Raw genomic sequence first — 19,592 nt, 5'->3', positions numbered from 1 at the left:
CTCCCTCAGTTACTCCTATCCCCCACCTCTTCCCTCAGTTACTCCCTCCCCCACCTCCTCCCTCAGTTACTCCCTCCCCAACTCCTCCCTCAGTTACCTCCCCTCCCCACCTCCTCCCTCAGTTACTCCCTCCCCCACCTCTTCCCTCAGTAACTCCCTCCCCAGTTACTCCTACCCCCACCTCTTCCCTCAGTTACTCCCTCCCCCCACCTCCTCCCTCAGTTACTCCCTCCCCAACTCCTCCCTCAGTTACTCCCTCCCCACCTCCTCCCTCAGTTACTCCCTCCCCAACTCCTCCCTCAGTTACTCCCTCCCCCACCTCCTCCCTCAGTTACTCCCTCCCCACCTCCTCCCTCAGTTACTCCCTCCCCACCTCCTCCCTCAGTTACTCCCCCCCACCTCCTCCCTCAGTTACTCCCCCCCACCTCCTCCCTCAGTTACTCCCTCCCCAACTCCTCCCTCAGTTCCTCCCCCACCTCCTCCCTCAGTTACTCCCTCCCCACCTCCTCCCTCAGTTACTCCCTCCCCACCTCCTCCCTCAGTTACTCCCTCCCCAACTCCTCCCTCAGTTCCTCCCCCACCTCCTCCCTCAGTTACTCCCTCCCCAACTCCTCCCTCAGTTACTCCTTCCCCCACCTCTTCCCTCAGTTACTCCCTCCCCCACCTCCTCCCTCAGTTACTCCCTCCCCAACTCCTCCCTCAGTTACTCCCTCCCCACCTCCTCCCTCAGTTACTCCCTCCCCCACCTCTTCCCTCAGTAACTCCCTCCCCCAGTTACTCCTACCCCCACCTCTTCCCTCAGTTACTCCCTCCCCCACTCCTCAGTTACTCCCTCCCCAACTCCTCCCTCAGTTACTCCCTCCCCCACCTCCACCCTCAGTTACTCCCTCCGTTACTCCCTCCCCCACCTCCTCCCTCAGTTACTCCCTCCCCACCTCTTCCCTCAGTAACTCCCTCCCCACCTCTTCCCTCAGTTACTCCCTCCCCACTCCTCAGTTACTCCCTCCCCCACTCCTCAGTTACTCCCTCCCCCACCTCTTCCCTCAGTTACTCCCTCCCCACCTCTTCCCTCAGTTACTCCCTCCCCACCTCCTCCCTCAGTTACTCCCTCCCCCACCTCCTTCCTCAGTTACTCCCTCCCCAACTCCTCCCTCAGTTACTCCCTCCCCACCTCTTCCCTCAGTTACTCCCTCCCCCACCTCTTCCCTCAGTTACTCCCTCCCCCACCTCTTCCCTCAGTTACTCCCTCCCCCACTTCTTCCCTCAGTTACTCCCTCCCCACCTCCTCCCTCAGTTACTCCCTCCCCCACCTCCTCCCTCAGTTACTCCCTCCCCAACTCCTCCCTCGGTTATGCCCTCCCCCACCCGGATTACTCCCACCCTCCTCACAACCTGCTGCTCCACAGGTGATGCGGCGAGTCCGGAAGGAGTGTCCGGACATCAGCCGCTCCTACAGCATCGGCCGGAGTGTCCAGGGCCGGAAGCTCTACGTCATGGAAATCTCCGATAACCCTGGGGTGCACGAGCTGGGTGAGTGTGGCACCCGCAGGTGGGAAGCTGTGTATGGCACCAACTGGGGGGCAAAGGCGGGTTGGGGTTGTGACGCAGGGGTGGGGAGTGGACAGCTGTGCCTCCGTCTGATCCTGCCTGTGTCTGCAGGGGAGCCGGAGTTCCGGTACGTGGCGGGAATGCATGGGAATGAGGTGCTGGGTCGGGAACTGCTCATTCTCCTGATGGAATTCCTCTGCAAGGAATATCAGCGGAAAAATCCCCGGGTGCGCCAGCTCGTCGACAGCACACGGATTCACCTGCTCCCCTCGATGAATCCCGATGGACACGAAATGGCCCACAAGATGGTAGGAGGAGAAAGAGTCAACAGTAGAAGGCTGTGGGGAGAGAGGGGGACGGGGGATTAGAGTGAGACTGTCACAGGTCTGTGGGGAGAGAGGAGGACGGGGGATTAGAGTGAGACTGTCACAGGGCTGTGGGGAGAGAGGAGGACGGGGGATTAGAGTGAGACTGTCACAGGGCTGTGGGGAGAGAGGGGGACGGGGGATTAGAGTGAGACTGTCACAGGGCTGTGGGGAGAGAGAGGGACGGGGGATTAGAGTGAGACTGTCACAGGGCTGTGGGGAGAGAGGGGGACGGGGGATTAGAGTGAGACTGTCACAGGGCTGTGGGGAGAGAGGGGGACGGGGGATTAGAGTGAGACTGTCACAGGGCTGTGGGGAGAGAGGAGGACGGGGGATTAGAGTGAGACTGTCACAGGGCTGTGGGGAGAGAGGGGGACGGGGGATTAGAGTGAGACTGTCACAGGGCTGTGGGGAGAGAGGAGGACGGGGGATTAGAGTGAGACTGTCACAGGGCTGTGGGGAGAGAGGAGGACGGGGGATTAGAGTGAGACAGTCACAGGGCTGTGGGGAGAGAGGGGGACGGGGGATTAGAGTGAGACTGTCACAGGGCTGTGGGGAGAGAGGGGGACGGGGGATTAGAGTGAGACTGTCACAGGGCTGTGGGGAGAGAGGAGGACGGGGGATTAGAGTGAGACTGTCACAGGGCTGTGGGGAGAGAGGGGGACGGGGGATTAGAGTGAGACTGTCACAGGGCTGTGGGGAGAGAGGGGGACGGGGGATTAGAGTGAGACTGTCACAGGTCTGTGGGGAGAGGGAGATTAGAGTGAGACTGTCACAGGGCTGTGGGGAGAGAGGGGGACAGGGGATTAGTGTGAGACTGTCACAGGGCTGTGGGGAGAGAGCGGCACGGGGGATTAGAGTGAGACTGTCACAGGGCTGTGGGGAGAGAGGGGGACGGGGGATTAGAGTGAGACTGTCACAGGTCTGTGGGGAGAGGGAGATTAGAGTGAGACTGACACAGGGCTGTTGGGAGAGAGGCGGACGGGGGATTAGAGTGAGACTGTCACAGGGCTGTGGGGAGAGAGGAGGATTAGAGTGAGACTGACACAGGGATGTGGGGAGAGAGGGGGACGGGGGATTCGAGTGAGACTGACACAGGGCTGTAGGGAGAGAAGGGGATTAGAGTGAGACTGTCACAGGGCTGTGGGGAGAGAGGGGGATGGGGTTTAGAGTGAGACTGTCACAGGGCTGTAGGGAGAGAGAGGGACGGGGGATTAGAGTGAGACTGTCACAGGGCTGTGGGGAGAGAGGGGGATTAGAGTGAGACTGTCACAGGGTTGTGGGGAGAGAGGGGGATGGGGGATTAGAGTGAAACTGTCACAGGGCTGTGGGGAGAGAGGGGGACGGGGTTTAGAGTGAGACTGTCACAGGTCTGTGGGGAGAGGGAGATTAGAGTGAGACTGACACAGGGCTGTTGGGAGAGAGGCGGACGGGGGATTAGAGTGAGACTGTCACAGGGCTGTGGGGAGAGAGGAGGATTAGAGTGAGACTGACACAGGGCTGTGGGGAGAGAGGGGGACGGGGGATTCGAGTGAGACTGACACAGGGCTGTGGGGAGAGAGGGGGACGGGGGATTAGAGTGAGACTGTCACAGGGCTGTGGGGAGAGAGGGGGATTAGAGTGAGACTGTCACAGGGCTGTGGGGAGAGAGGGGGACGGGGGATTAGAGTGAGACTGTCACAGGGCTGTGGGGAGAGAGGGGGATTAGAGTGAGACTGACACAGGGCTGTGGGGAGAGAGGGGTACGGGGGATTAGAGTGAGACTGACACAGGGCTGTGGGGAGAGAGGGGGATGGGGTTTAGAGTGAGACTGTCACTGGGCTGTAGGGAGAGAGAGGGACGGGGGATTAGAGTGAGACTGTCACAGGGCTGTGGGGAGAGAGGGGGATTAGAGTGAGACTGTCACAGGGTTGTGGGGAGAGAGGGGGACGGGGTTTAGAGTGAAACTGTCACAGGGCTGTGGGGAGAGAGGGGGACGGGGTTTAGAGTGAGACTGTCACAGGGCTGTGGAGTGAGAGGGGGATTAGAGTGAGACTGTCAGGGCTGTGGGGAGAGAGAGGGACGGGGGGGTTAGAGTGAGACTGTCACAGGGCTGTGGGGGAGAGAGGGGGACGGGGGGGATTAGAGTGAGACTGTCACAGGGCTGTTGGGAGAGAGGGGGTCGGGGGATTAGAGACTGTCACGGCTGTGGGGAGAGAGGAGGACGGGGGATTAGAGTGAGACTGTCACAGGGCTGTGGGGAGAGAGGGGGACGGGTGATTAGAGTGAGACTGTCACAGGGCTGTGGGGAGAGAGGAGGACGGGGGATTAGAGTGAGACTGTCACAGGGCTGTGGGGAGAGAGGAGGACGGGGGATTAGAGTGAGACAGTCACAGGGCTGTGGGGAGAGAGGGGGACGGGGGATTACAGTGAGACTGTCACATGGCTGTGGGGAGAGAGGGGGATTAGAGTGAGACTGTCACAGGGCTGTGGGGAGAGAGGGGGACGGGGGATTAGAGTGAGACTGTCACAGGGCTGTAGGGGGAGAGAGGGGCATGGGGGATTACAGTGACACTGTCACAGGGCTGTAGGGAGAGAGGGGGACGGGGTTTAGAGTGAGACTGTCACAGGGCTGTGGGGAGAGGGGGACGGGGGATTAGAGTGAGACTGTCAGAGGGCTGTAGGGGGAGAGAGGGGCACGGGGGATTACAGTGAGACTGTCACAGGGCTGTGGAGTGAGAGGGGGACGGGGGATTAGAGTGAGACTGACACAGGACTGTAGGGAGAGAGGGGGACGGGGGATTAGAGTGAGACTGTCACAGGGCTGTAGGGAGAGTGGGGGACGGGGGATTAGAGTGAGACTGAGAGAGGGGGACGGGGATTAGAGTGAGACTGAGAGAGAGGGACGGGGGATTAGAGTGAGACTGAGAGAGGGGGACGGGGGATTAGAGTGAGACTGAGAGAGGGGGACGGGGGATTAGAGTGAGACTGTCACAGGGCTGTGGGGAGAGAGGGGGACGGGGGATTAGAGTGAGACTGTCACAGGGCTGTGGGGAGAGAGGGGGACGGGGTTTAGAGTGAGACTGTCACAGGGCTGTGGGGAGAGAGGGGGATGGGGGATTAGACTGAGACTGTCACGGCTGTGGGGAGAGAGGGGGACGGGGATTAGAGTGAGACTGTCACAGGGTTGTGGGGAGAGAGGGGGACGGGGGATTCGAGTGAGACTGACACAGGGCTGTGGGGAGAGAGGGGGACGGGGGATTAGAGTGAAACTGTCACGGCTGTGGGGAGAGAGGGGGACGGGGAATTAGAGTGAGACTGTCACAGGGCTGTGGGGAGAGAGGGGGATTAGAGTGAGACTGTCACAGGGTTGTGGGGAGAGAGGGGGACGGGGGGATTCGAGTGAGACTGACACAGGGCTGTGGGGAGAGAGGGGGACGGGGGATTAGAGTGAGACTGTCACAGGGCTGTGGGGAGAGAGGGGGACGGGGTTTAGAGTGAGACTGTCACAGGGCTGTGGGGAGAGAGGGGGACGGGGGATTAGAGTGAGACTCACACAGGGCTGTGGGGAGAGAGGCGGACGGGGGATTCGAGTGAGACTGTCACAGGGCTGTGGGGAGAGAGGGGGATTAGAGTGAGACTGACACAGGGCTGTGGGGAGAGAGGGGGACGGGGGATTAGAGTGAGACTGAGAGAGAGGGACGGGGGATTCGAGTGAGACTGACACAGGGCTGTGGGGAGAGAGGGGGACGGGGGATTAGACTGAGACTGTCACGGCTGTGGGGAGAGAGGGGGACGGGGGATTCGAGTGAGACTGACACAGGGCTGTGGGGAGAGAGGGGGATTAGAGTGAAACTGTCACGGCTGTGGGGAGAGAGGGGGACGGGGGATTAGAGTGAGACTGAGAGAGGGGGACGGGGGGATTAGAGTGAGACTGTCACAGGGCTGTGGGGAGAGAGGGGGACGGGGGATTAGAGTGAGACTGAGAGAGGGGGACGGGGGATTAGAGTGAGACTGACACAGGGCTGTGGGGAGAGAGGGGGACGGGGTTTAGAGTGAGACTGACACAGGGCTGTGGGGAGAGAGGGGGATGGGGGATTAGACTGAGACTGTCACAGGGCTGTGGGGAGAGAGGAGGATTAGAGTGAGACTGTCACAGGGCTGTGGGGAGAGAGGGGGATTAGAGTGAGACTGTCACAGGGTTGTGGGGAGAGAGGGGGACGGGGGATTCGAGTGAGACTGTCACAGGGCTGTAGGGAGAGAGGGGGACGGGGGAATTAGAGTGACAGTCACAGGGCTGTTGGGAGAGAGGGGGACGGGGGATTACAGTGAGACTGTCACAGGGCTGTTGGGAGAGAGGGGGGACGGGGGATTAGAGTGAGACTGTCACAGGGCTGTGGGGGAGAGAGGGGGACGGGGGATTAGAGTGAGACTGAGAGAGGGGGACGGGGGATTAGAGTGAGACTGAGAGAGAGGGACGGGGGATTCGAGTGAGACTGATACAGGGTTGTGGGGAGAGAGGGGGACGGGGGATTAGAGTGAGACTTACACAGGGCTGTGGGGAGAGAGGGGGACGGGGTTTAGAGTGAGACTGACACAGGGCTGTGGGGAGAGAGTGGGACGGGGGATTAGAGTGAGACTGACACAGGGCTGTGGGGAGAGAGGGGGACGGGGTTTAGAGTGAGACTGTCACAGGGCTGTGGGGGAGAGAGGGGGATGGGGGATTAGACTGAGACTGTCACAGGGCTGTGGGGAGAGAGGAGGATTAGAGTGAGACTGTCACAGGGCTGTGGGGAGAGAGGGGGACGGGGAATTAGAGTGAGACTGTCACAGGGCTGTGGGGAGAGAGGGGGATTAGAGTGAGACTGTCACAGGGTTGTGGGGAGAGAGGGGGACGGGGGATTCGAGTGAGACTGTCACAGGGCTGTGGGGAGAGAGGGGGACGGGGGAATTAGAGTGACAGTCACAGGGCTGTTGGGAGAGAGGGGGACGGGGGATTACAGTGAGACTGTCACATGGCTGTGGGGAGAGAGGGGGATTAGAGTGACAGTCACAGGGCTGTTGGGAGAGAGGGGGACGGGGGATTACAGTGAGACTGTCACATGGCTGTTGGGAGAGAGGGGGATGGGGTTTAGAGTGAGACTGTCACAGGGCTGTGGGGAGAGAGGGGGACGGGGTTTAGAGTGAGACTGTCACAGGGCTGTGGAGTGAGAGGGGGACAGGGGGATTAGAGTGAGACTGTCACAGGGCTGTTGGGAGAGAGGGGGACGGGGGATTAGAGTGAGACTGTCACAGGGCTCTGGGGAGAGAGTGGGACGGGGGATTAGAGTGAGACTGTCACAGGGCTGTGCGGAGAGAGTGGGACGGGGGATTAGAGTGAGACTGACACAGGGCTGTGGGGAGAGAGGGGGACGGGGTTTAGAGTGAGACTGTCACAGGGCTGTGGGGAGAGAGGGGGATGGGGGATTAGACTGAGACTGTCACAGGGCTGTGGGGAGAGAGGAGGATTAGAGTGAGACTGTCACAGGGCTGTGGGGAGAGAGGGGGACGGGGAATTAGAGTGAGACTGTCACAGGGCTGTGGGGAGAGAGGGGGATTAGAGTGAGACTGTCACAGGGTTGTGGGGAGAGAGGGGGACGGGGGATTCGAGTGAGACTGTCACAGGGCTGTGGGGAGAGAGGGGGACGGGGGAATTAGAGTGACAGTCACAGGGCTGTTGGGAGAGAGGGGGACGGGGGATTACAGTGAGACTGTCACATGGCTGTGGGGAGAGAGGGGGATTAGAGTGACAGTCACAGGGCTGTTGGGAGAGAGGGGGATGGGGTTTAGAGTGAGACTGTCACAGGGCTGTGGGGAGAGAGGGGGACGGGGTTTAGAGTGAGACTGTCACAGGGCTGTGGGGAGAGGGGGACAGGGGTGTAGAGTGAGACTGTCACAGGGCTGTGGAGTGAGAGGGGGACAGGGGGATTAGAGTGAGACTGTCACAGGGCTGTTGGGAGAGAGGGGGACGGGGGATTAGAGTGAGACTGTCACAGGGCTCTGGGGAGAGAGTGGGACGGGGGATTAGAGTGAGACTGTCACAGGGCTGTAGGGAGAGAGGGGGACGGGGGATTAGAGTGAGACTGAGAGAGGGGGACGGGGGATTAGAGTGAGACTGTCACAGGGCTGTGGGGAGAGAGGGGGACGGGGGATTAGAGTGAGACTGAGAGAGGGGGACGGGGGATTAGAGTGAGACTGAGAGAGAGGGACGGGGGATTCGAGTGAGACTGATACAGGGCTGTGGGGAGAGAGGGGGACGGGGGATTAGAGTGAGACTTACACAGGGCTGTGGGGAGAGAGGGGGACGGGGTTTAGAGTGAGACTGACACAGGGCTGTGGGGAGAGAGTGGGACGGGGGATTAGAGTGAGACTGACACAGGGCTGTGGGGAGAGAGGGGGACGGGGTTTAGAGTGAGACTGTCACAGGGCTGTGGGGAGAGAGTGGGACGGGGGATTAGAGTGAGACTCACAGGGCTGTAGGGAGAGAGGGGGGACCGGGGATTCGAGTGAGACTGTCACAGGGCTGTGGGGAGAGAGGGGGACGGGGTTTAGAGTGAGACTGACACAGGGCTGTGGGGAGAGAGTGGGACGGGGGATTAGAGTGAGACTGTCACAGGGCTGTGGGGAGAGAGGGGGACGGGGGATTAGACTGAGACTGTCACAGGGCTGTGGGGAGAGAGGAGGATTAGAGTGAGTCTGTCACAGGGCTGTGGGGAGAGAGGGGGACGGGGAATTAGAGTGAGACTGTCACAGGGCTGTGGGGAGAGAGGGGGATTAGAGTGAGACTGTCACAGGGTTGTGGGGAGAGAGGGGGACGGGGGATTAGAGTGAGACTGAGAGAGAGGGACGGGGGATTCGAGTGAGACTGACACGGCTGTGTGGAGAGAGGGGGACGGGGGATTAGAGTGAGACTGACACAGGGCTGTGGGGAGAGAGGGGGACGGGGGATTAGAGTGAGACTGTGAGAGGGGGACGGGGGATTAGAGTGAGACTGACACAGGGCTGTGGGGAGAGAGGGGGACGGGGGATTAGAGTGAGACTGACACAGGGCTGTGGGGAGAGAGGGGGACGGGGGATTAGAGTGAGACAGAGAGGGGGACGGGGGATTAGAGTGAGACTGAGAGAGGGGGACGGGGGATTAGAGTGAGACTGACACAGGGCTGTGTGGAGAGAGGGGGACGGGGGATTAGAGTGAGACTGACACAGGGCTGTGGGGAGAGAGAGGGGGACGGGGGATTAGAGTGAGACTGAGAGAGGGGGACGGGGGATTAGAGTGAGACTGAGAGAGAGGGACGGGGGATTCGAGTGAGACTGACACAGGGCTGTAGGGAGAGAGGGGGACGGGGGATTAGAGTGAGACTGACACAGGGCTGTGGGGAGAGAGGGGGACGGGGGATTAGAGTGAGACTGAGAGAGGGGGACGGGGGATTAGAGTGAGACTGAGAGAGGGGGACGGGGGATTAGAGTGAGACTGACACAGGGCTGTGGGGAGAGAGGGGGACGGGGGATTAGAGTGAGACTGACACAGGGCTGTGGGGAGAGAGGGGGACGGGGGATTAGAGTGAGACTGAGAGAGGGGGACGGGGGATTAGAGTGAGACTGACACAGGGCTGTGGGGAGAGAGGGGGACGGGGGATTAGAGTGAGACTGTCACAGGGCTGTGGGGAGAGAGGGGGACGGGGGATTAGAGTGAGACTGTCACAGGGTTGTGGGGAGAGAGGGGGACGGGGGATTCGAGTGAGACTGACACAGGGCTGTGGGGAGAGAGGGGGACGGGGGATTAGAGTGAGACTGACACAGGGCTGTGGGGAGAGAGGGGGACGGGGGATTAGAGTGAAACTGTCACGGCTGTGGGGAGAGAGGGGGACGGGGGATTAGAGTGAGACTGTCACAGGGCTGTAGGGGGAGAGAGGGGCATGGGGGATTACAGTGAGACTGTCACAGGGCTGTAGGGAGAGAGGGGGACGGGGTTTTGAGTGAGACTGTCACAGGGCTGTGGGGAGAGGGGGACAGGGGATTAGAGTGAGACTGTCAGAGGGCTGTAGGGGGAGAGAGGGGCACGGGGGATTACAGTGAGACTGTCACAGGGCTGTGGAGTGAGAGGGGGACGGGGGATTAGAGTGAGACTGACACAGGACTGTAGGGAGAGAGGGGGACGGGGGATTAGAGTGAGACTGTCACAGGGCTGTAGGGAGAGTGGGGGACGGGGGATTAGAGTGAGACTGAGAGAGGGGGACGGGGATTAGAGTGAGACTGAGAGAGAGGGACGGGGGATTAGAGTGAGACTGAGAGAGGGGGACGGGGGATTAGAGTGAGACTGAGAGAGGGGGACGGGGGATTAGAGTGAGACTGTCACAGGGCTGTGGGGAGAGAGGGGGACGGGGGATTAGAGTGAGACTGTCACGGGGCTGTGGGGAGAGAGGGGGACGGGGTTTAGAGTGAGACTGTCACAGGGCTGTGGGGAGAGAGGGGGATGGGGGATTAGACTGAGACTGTCACGGCTGTGGGGAGAGAGGGGGACGGGGATTAGAGTGAGACTGTCACAGGGTTGTGGGGAGAGAGGGGGACGGGGGATTCGAGTGAGACTGACACAGGGCTGTGGGGAGAGAGGGGGACGGGGGATTAGAGTGAAACTGTCACGGCTGTGGGGAGAGAGGGGGACGGGGAATTAGAGTGAGACTGTCACAGGGCTGTGGGGAGAGAGGGGGATTAGAGTGAGACTGTCACAGGGTTTTGGGGAGAGAGGGGGACGGGGGATTCGAGTGAGACTGACACAGGGCTGTGGGGAGAGAGGGGGACGGGGGATTAGAGTGAGACTGTCACAGGGCTGTGGGGAGAGAGGGGGACGGGGTTTAGAGTGAGACTGTCACAGGGCTGTGGGGAGAGAGGGGGACGGGGGATTAGAGTGAGACTGACACAGGGCTGTGGGGAGAGAGGGGGATTAGAGTGAGACTGAAAGAGGGGGACGGGGGATTAGAGTGAGACTGTCACAGGGCTGTGGGGAGAGAGGGGGACGGGGGATTAGAGTGAGACTGAGAGAGGGGGACGGGGGATTAGAGTGAGACTGAGAGAGAGGGACGGGGGATTCGAGTGAGACTGACACAGGGCTGTGGGGAGAGAGGGGGACGGGGGATTAGACTGAGACTGTCACGGCTGTGGGGAGAGAGGGGGACGGGGGATTCGAGTGAGACTGACACAGGGCTGTGGGGAGAGAGGGGGACGGGGGATTAGAGTGAAACAGTCACGGCTGTGGGGAGAGAGGGGGACGGGGGATTAGAGTGAGACTGAGAGAGGGGGACGGGGGATTAGAGTGAGACTGAGAGACGGGGACGGGGGATTAGAGTGAGACTGTCACAGGGCTGTGGGGAGAGAGGGGGACGGGGGATTAGAGTGAGACTGAGAGAGTGGGACGGGGGATTAGAGTAAGACTGACACAGGGCTGTGGGGAGAGAGGGGGACGGGGTTTAGAGTGAGACTGACACAGGGCTGTGGGGAGAGAGGGGGATGGGGGATTAGACTGAGACTGTCACAGGGCTGTGGGGAGAGAGGAGGATTAGAGTGAGACTGTCACAGGGCTGTGGGGAGAGAGGGGGACGGGGAATTAGAGTGAGACTGTCACAGGGCTGTGGGGACAGAGGGGGATTAGAGTGAGACTGTCACAGGGTTGTGGGGAGAGAGGGGGACGGGGGATTCGAGTGAGACTGTCACAGGGCTGTGGGGAGAGAGGGGGACGGGGGAATTAGAGTGACAGTCACAGGGCTGTTGGGAGAGAGGGGGACGGGGGATTCGAGTGAGACTGTCACAGGGCTGTGGGGAGAGAGGGGGACGGGGGAATTAGAGTGACAGTCACAGGGCTGTTGGGAGAGAGGGGGACGGGGGATTAGAGTAAGACTGACACAGGGCTGTGGGGAGAGAGTGGGACGGGGGATTAGAGTGAGACTGTCACAGGGCTGTTGGGAGAGAGGGGGACGGGGGATTAGAGTGAGACTGTCACAGGGCTGTGGGGAGAGAGGGGGACGGGGGATTAGAGTGAGACTGAGAGAGGGGGACGGGGGATTAGAGTGAGACTGAGAGAGAGGGACGGGGGATTCGAGTGAGACTGACACAGGGCTGTGGGGAGAGAGGGGGACGGGGGATTAGAGTGAGACTTACACAGGGCTGTGGGGAGAGAGGGGGACGGGGTTTAGAGTGAGACTGACACAGGGCTGTGGGGAGAGAGTGGGACGGGGGATTAGAGTGAGACTGACACAGGGCTGTGGGGAGAGAGGGGGACGGGGTTTAGAGTGAGACTGTCACAGGGCTGTGGGGAGAGAGGGGGATGGGGGATTAGACTGAGACTGTCACAGGGCTGTGGGGAGAGAGGAGGATTAGAGTGAGACTGTCACAGGGCTGTGGGGAGAGAGGGGGATTAGAGTGAGACTGTCACAGGGTTGTGGGGAGAGAGGGGGACGGGGGATTCGAGTGAGACTGTCACAGGGCTGTGGGGAGAGAGGGGGACGGGGGAATTAGAGTGACAGTCACAGGGCTGTTGGGAGAGAGGGGGACGGGGGATTACAGTGAGACTGTCACATGGCTGTGGGGAGAGAGGGGGATTAGAGTGACAGTCACAGGGCTGTTGGGAGAGAGGGGGACGGGGTTTAGAGTGAGACTGTCACAGGGCTGTGGGGAGAGAGGGGGACGGGGTTTAGAGTGAGACTGTCACAGGGCTGTGGGGAGAGGGGGACAGGGGGATTAGAGTGAGACTGTCACAGGGCTGTTGGGAGAGAGGGGGACGGGGGATTAGAGTGAGACTGTCACAGGGCTCTGGGGAGAGAGGGGGACGGGGGATTAGAGTGAGACTGTCACAGGGCTGTAGGGAGAGAGGGGGACAGGGGGATTAGAGTGAGACTGTCACAGGGCTGTTGGGAGAGAGGGGGACGGGGGATTAGAGTGAGACTGTCACAGGGCTCTGGGGAGAGAGGGGAACGGGGGATTAGAGTGAGACTGTCACAGGGCTGTAGGGAGAGAGGGGGACGGGGGATTAGAGTGAGACTGAGAGAGGGGGACGGGGGATTAGAGTGAGACTGAGAGAGGGGGACGGGGGATTAGAGTGAGACTGTCACAGGGCTGTGGGGAGAGAGGGGGACGGGGGATTAGAGTGAGACTGAGAGAGGGGGACGGGGGATTAGAGTGAGACTGAGAGAGAGGGACGGGGGATTCGAGTGAGACTGACACAGGGCTGTGGGGAGAGAGGGGGACGGGGGATTAGAGTGAGACTGACACAGGGCTGTGGGGAGAGAGGGGGACGGGGGATTAGAGTGAGACTGAGAGAGGGGGATGGGGGATTAGAGTGAGACTGAGAGAGGGGGACGGGGGATTAGAGTGAGACTGACACAGGGCTGTGGGGAGAGAGGGGGACGGGGGATTAGAGTGAGACTGACACAGGGCTGTGGGGAGAGAGGGGGACGGGGGATTAGAGTGAGACTGAGAGAGGGGGACGGGGGATTAGAGTGAGACTGACACAGGGCTGTGGGGAGAGAGGGGGACGGGGGATTAGAGTGAGACTGTCACAGGGCTGTGGGGAGAGAGAGGGACGGGGGATTAGAGTGAGACTGTCACAGGGTTGTGGGGAGAGAGGGGGACGGGGGATTCGAGTGAGACTGACACAGGGCTGTGGGGAGAGAGGGGGACGGGGGATTAGAGTGAGACTGACACAGGGCTGTGGGGAGAGAGGGGGACGGGGGATTAGAGTGAAACTGTCACGGCTGTGGGGAGAGAGGGGGACGGGGGATTAGAGTGAGACTGTCACAGGGCTGTAGGGGGAGAGAGGGGCATGGGGGATTACAGTGAGACTGTCACAGGGCTGTAGGGAGAGAGGGGGACGGGGTTTAGAGTGAGACTGTCACAGGGCTGTGGGGAGAGGGGGACAGGGGATTAGAGTGAGACTGTCAGAGGGCTGTAGGGGGAGAGAGGGGCACGGGGGATTACAGTGAGACTGTCACAGGGCTGTGGAGTGAGAGGGGGACGGGGGATTAGAGTGAGACTGACACAGGACTGTAGGGAGAGAGGGGGACGGGGGATTAGAGTGAGACTGACACAGGACTGTAGGGAGAGAGGGGCACGGGGGATTACAGTGAGACTGTCACAGGGCTGTGGAGTGAGAGGGGGACGGGGGATTAGAGTGAGACTGACACAGGACTGTAGGGAGAGAGGGGGACGGGGGATTAGAGTGAGACTGTCACAGGACTGTAGGGAGAGAGGGGGACGGGGGATTAGAGTGAGACTGAGAGAGGGGGACGGGGATTAGAGTGAGACTGAGAGAGAGGGACGGGGGATTAGAGTGAGACTGAGAGAGGGGTACGGGGGATTAGAGTGAGACTGAGAGAGGGGGACGGGGGATTAGAGTGAGACTGTCACAGGGCTGTGGGGAGAGAGGGGGACGGGGGATTAGAGTGAGACTGTCACAGGGCTGTGGGGAGAGAGGGGGACGGGGTTTAGAGTGAGACTGTCACAGGGCTGTGGGGAGAGAGGGGGATGGGGGATTAGACTGAGACTGTCACGGCTGTGGGGAGAGAGGGGGACGGGGATTAGAGTGAGACTGTCACAGGGTTGTGGGGAGAGAGGGGGACGGGGGATTCGAGTGAGACTGACACAGGGCTGTGGGGAGAGAGGGGGACGGGGGATTAGAGTGAAACTGTCACGGCTGTGGGGAGAGAGGGGGACGGGGAATTAGAGTGAGACTGTCACAGGGCTGTGGGGAGAGAGGGGGATTAGAGTGAGACTGTCACAGGGTTTTGGGGAGAGAGGGGGACGGGGGATTCGAGTGAGACTGACACAGGGCTGTGGGGAGAGAGGGGGACGGGGGATTAGAGTGAGACTGTCACAGGGCTGTGGGGAGAGAGGGGGACGGGGTTTAGAGTGAGACTGTCACAGGGCTGTGGGGAGAGAGGGGGACGGGGGATTAGAGTGAGACTCACACGGCTGTGGGGAGAGAGGGGGACGGGGGATTCGAGTGAGACTGTCACAGGGCTGTGGGGAGAGAGGGATTAGAGTGAGACTGTCACAGGGCTGTGGGGAGAGAGGGGGATTAGAGTGAGACTGACACAGGGCTGTGGGGAGAGAGGGGGACGGGGGATTAGAGTGAGACTGACACAGGGCTGTGGGGAGAGAGGGGGATTAGAGTGAGACTGAAAGAGGGGGACGGGGGATTAGAGTGAGACTGTCACAGGGCTGTGGGGAGAGAGGGGGACGGGGGATTAGAGTGAGACTGAGAGAGGGGGACGGGGGATTAGAGTGAGACTGAGAGAGAGGGACGGGGGATTCGAGTGAGACTGACACAGGGCTGTGGGGAGAGAGGGGGACGGGGGATTAGACTGAGACTGTCACGGCTGTGGGGAGAGAGGGGGACGGGGGATTCGAGTGAGACTGACACAGGGCTGTGGGGGAGAGAGGGGGACGGGGGATTAGAGTGAAACTGTCACGGCTGTGGGGAGAGAGGGGGACGGGGGATTAGAGTGAGACTGAGAGAGGGGACGGGGGATTAGAGTGAGACTGAGAGAGGGGGACGGGGGATTAGAGTGAGACTGTCACAGGGCTGTGGGGAGAGAGGGGGACGGGGGATTAGAGTGAGACTGAGAGAGTGGGACGGGGGATTAGAGTAAGACTGACACAGGGCTGTGGGGAGAGAGGGGGACGGGGTTTAGAGTGAGACTGACACAGGGCTGTGGGGAGAGAGGGGGATGGGGGATTAGACTGAGACTGTCACAGGGCTGTGGGGAGAGAGGAGGATTACAGTGAGACTGTCACAGGGCTGTGGAGTGAGAGGGGGACGGGGGATTAGAGTGAGACTGACACAGGACTGTAGGGAGAGAGGGGGACGGGGGATTAGAGTGAGACTGACACAGGACTGTAGGGAGAGAGGGGCACGGGGGATTACAGTGAGACTGTCACAGGGCTGTGGAGTGAGAGGGGGACGGGGGATTAGAGTGAGACTGACACAGGACTGTAGGGAGAGAGGGGGACGGGGGATTAGAGTGAGACTGTCACAGGACTGTAGGGAGAGAGGGGGACGGGGGATTAGAGTGAGACTGAGAGAGGGGGACGGGGATTAGAGTGAGACTGAGAGAGAGGGACGGGGGATTAGAGTGAGACTGAGAGAGGGGTACGGGGGATTAGAGTGAGACTGAGAGAGGGGGACGGGGGATTAGAGTGAGACTGTCACAGGGCTGTGGGGAGAGAGGGGGACGGGGGATTAGAGTGAGACTGTCACAGGGCTGTGGGGAGAGAGGGGGACGGGGTTTAGAGTGAGACTGTCACAGGGCTGTGGGGAGAGAGGGGGATGGGGGATTAGACTGAGACTGTCACGGCTGTGGGGAGAGAGGGGGACGGGGATTAGAGTGAGACTGTCACAGGGTTGTGGGGAGAGAGGGGGACGGGGGATTCGAGTGAGACTGACACAGGGCTGTGGGGAGAGAGGGGGACGGGGGATTAGAGTGAAACTGTCACGGCTGTGGGGAGAGAGGGGGACGGGGAATTAGAGTGAGACTGTCACAGGGCTGTGGGGAGAGAGGGGGATTAGAGTGAGACTGTCACAGGGTTTTGGGGAGAGAGGGGGACGGGGGATTCGAGTGAGACTGACACAGGGCTGTGGGGAGAGAGGGGGACGGGGGATTAGAGTGAGACTGTCACAGGGCTGTGGGGAGAGAGGGGGACGGGGTTTAGAGTGAGACTGTCACAGGGCTGTGGGGAGAGAGGGGGACGGGGGATTAGAGTGAGACTCACACGGCTGTGGGGAGAGAGGGGGACGGGGGATTCGAGTGAGACTGTCACAGGGCTGTGGGGAGAGAGGGATTAGAGTGAGACTGTCACAGGGCTGTGGGGAGAGAGGGGGATTAGAGTGAGACTGACACAGGGCTGTGGGGAGAGAGGGGGACGGGGGATTAGAGTGAGACTGACACAGGGCTGTGGGGAGAGAGGGGGATTAGAGTGAGACTGAAAGAGGGGGACGGGGGATTAGAGTGAGACTGTCACAGGGCTGTGGGGAGAGAGGGGGACGGGGGATTAGAGTGAGACTGAGAGAGGGGGACGGGGGATTAGAGTGAGACTGAGAGAGAGGGACGGGGGATTCGAGTGAGACTGACACAGGGCTGTGGGGAGAGAGGGGGACGGGGGATTAGACTGAGACTGTCACGGCTGTGGGGAGAGAGGGGGACGGGGGATTCGAGTGAGACTGACACAGGGCTGTGGGGAGAGAGGGGGACGGGGGATTAGAGTGAAACTGTCACGGCTGTGGGGAGAGAGGGGGACGGGGGATTAGAGTGAGACTGAGAGAGGGGGACGGGGGATTAGAGTGAGACTGAGAGAGGGGGACGGGGGATTAGAGTGAGACTGTCACAGGGCTGTGGGGAGAGAGGGGGACGGGGGATTAGAGTGAGACTGAGAGAGTGGGACGGGGGATTAGAGTAAGACTGACACAGGGCTGTGGGGAGAGAGGGGGACGGGGTTTAGAGTGAGACTGACACAGGGCTGTGGGGAGAGAGGGGGATGGGGGATTAGACTGAGACTGTCACAGGGCTGTGGGGAGAGAGGAGGATTAGAGTGAGACTGTCACAGGGCTGTGGGGAGAGAGGGGGACGGGGAATTAGAGTGAGACTGTCACAGGGCTGTGGGGACAGAGGGGGATTAGAGTGAGACTGTCACAGGGTTGTGGGGAGAGAGGGGGACGGGGGATTCGAGTGAGACTGTCACAGGGCTGTGGGGAGAGAGGGGGACGGGGGAATTAGAGTGAGACTGACACAGGGCTGTGGGGAGAGAGGGGGATTAGAGTGAGACTGAAAGAGGGGGACGGGGGTTTCGAGTGAGACTGACACGGCTGTGGGGAGAGAGGGGGACGGGGGATTCGAGTGAGACTGTCACAGGGCTGTGGGGAGAGAGGGATTAGAGTGAGACTGTCACAGGGCTGTGGGGAGAGAGGGGGATTAGAGTGAGACTGACACAGGGCTGTGGGGAGAGAGGGGGATGGGGGATTAGAGTGAGACTGACACAGGGCTGTGGGGAGAGAGGTGGATTAGAGTGAGACTGAAAGAGGGGGACGGGGGATTCGAGTGAGACTGACACAGGGCTGTGGGGAGAGAGGGGGACGGGGGATTAGACTGAGACTGTCACGGCTGTGGGGAGAGAGGGGGACGGGGGATTCGAGTGAGACTGACACAGGGCTGTGGGGAGAGAGGGGGACGGGGGATTAGAGTGAAACTGTCACGGCTGTGGGGAGAGAGGGGGACGGGGGATTAGAGTGAGACTGAGAGAGGGGGACGGGGGATTAGAGTGAGACTGAGAGAGGGGGACGGGGGATTAGAGTGAGACTGTTACAGGGCTGTGGGGAGAGAGGGGGACGGGGGATTAGAGTGAGACTGAGAGAGTGGGACGGGGGATTAGAGTAAGACTGACACAGGGCTGTGGGGAGAGAGGGGGACGGGGTTTAGAGTGAGACTGACACAGGGCTGTGGGGAGAGAGGGGGATGGGGGATTAGACTGAGACTGTCACAGGGCTGTGGGGAGAGAGGAGGATTAGAGTGAGACTGTCACAGGGCTGTGGGGAGAGAGGGGGACGGGGAATTAGAGTGAGACTGTCACAGGGCTGTGGGGACAGAGGGGGATTAGAGTGAGACTGTCACAGGGTTGTGGGGAGAGAGGCGGACGGGGGATTCGAGTGAGACTGTCACAGGGCTGTGGGGAGAGAGGGGGACGGGGGAATTAGAGTGACAGTCACAGGGCTGTTGGGAGAGAGGGGGACGGGGGATTCGAGTGAGACTGTCACAGGGCTGTGGGGAGAGAGGGGGACGGGGGAATTAGAGTGACAGTCACAGGGCTGTTGGGAGAGAGGGGGACGGGGGATTAGAGTAAGACTGACACAGGGCTGTGGGGAGAGAGTGGGACGGGGGATTAGAGTGAGACTGTCACAGGGCTGTTGGGAGAGAGGGGGACGGGGGATTAGAGTGAGACTGTCACAGGGCTGTGGGGAGAGAGGGGGACGGGGGATTAGAGTGAGACTGAGAGAGGGGGTCGGGGGATTAGAGTGAGACTGAGAGAGAGGGACGGGGGATTCGAGTGAGACTGACACAGGGCTGTGGGGAGAGAGGGGGACGGGGTTTAGAGTGAGACTGACACAGGGCTGTGGGGAGAGAGTGGGACGGGGGATTAGAGTGAGACTGACACAGGGCTGTGGGGAGAGAGGGGGACGGGGTTTAGAGTGAGACTGTCACAGGGCTGTGGGGAGAGAGGGGGATGGGGGATTAGACTGAGACTGTCACAGGGCTGTGGGGAGAGAGGAGGATTAGAGTGAGACTGTCACAGGGCTGTGGGGAGAGAGGGGGATTAGAGTGAGACTGTCACAGGGTTGTGGGGAGAGAGGGGGACGGGGGATTCGAGTGAGACTGTCACAGGGCTGTGGGGAGAGAGGGGGACGGGGGAATTAGAGTGACAGTCACAGGGCTGTTGGGAGAGAGGGGGACGGGGGATTACAGTGAGACTGTCACATGGCTGTGGGGAGAGAGGGGGATTAGAGTGACAGTCACAGGGCTGTTGGGAGAGAGGGGGACGGGGTTTAGAGTGAGACTGTCACAGGGCTGTGGGGAGAGAGGGGGACGGGGTTTAGAGTGAGACTGTCACAGGGCTGTGGGGAGA

General features: G+C 60.6%; 1 protein-coding gene across 1 annotated transcript in view; it reads left to right on the top strand.

Annotated features, from left to right (window-relative positions):
• Nucleotides 1–19,592, top strand: part of LOC140726061 (inactive carboxypeptidase-like protein X2) — a 144,003-nt gene that overhangs the window by 48,313 nt on the left and 76,098 nt on the right. The window contains 2 exon segments of the mRNA XM_073041974.1: nt 1,407–1,530; nt 1,660–1,856. Of these exon segments, the coding sequence (XP_072898075.1) occupies nt 1,407–1,530; nt 1,660–1,856 (321 nt within the window).

This window comes from Hemitrygon akajei, chromosome 4 (assembly GCF_048418815.1).
Source record: "Hemitrygon akajei chromosome 4, sHemAka1.3, whole genome shotgun sequence".
Classification (NCBI taxonomy): Eukaryota; Metazoa; Chordata; class Chondrichthyes; order Myliobatiformes; family Dasyatidae; genus Hemitrygon; species Hemitrygon akajei.
Note: the sequence above shows the minus strand (reverse complement) of the source record. Positions and strands in the feature narration are given on the sequence as shown.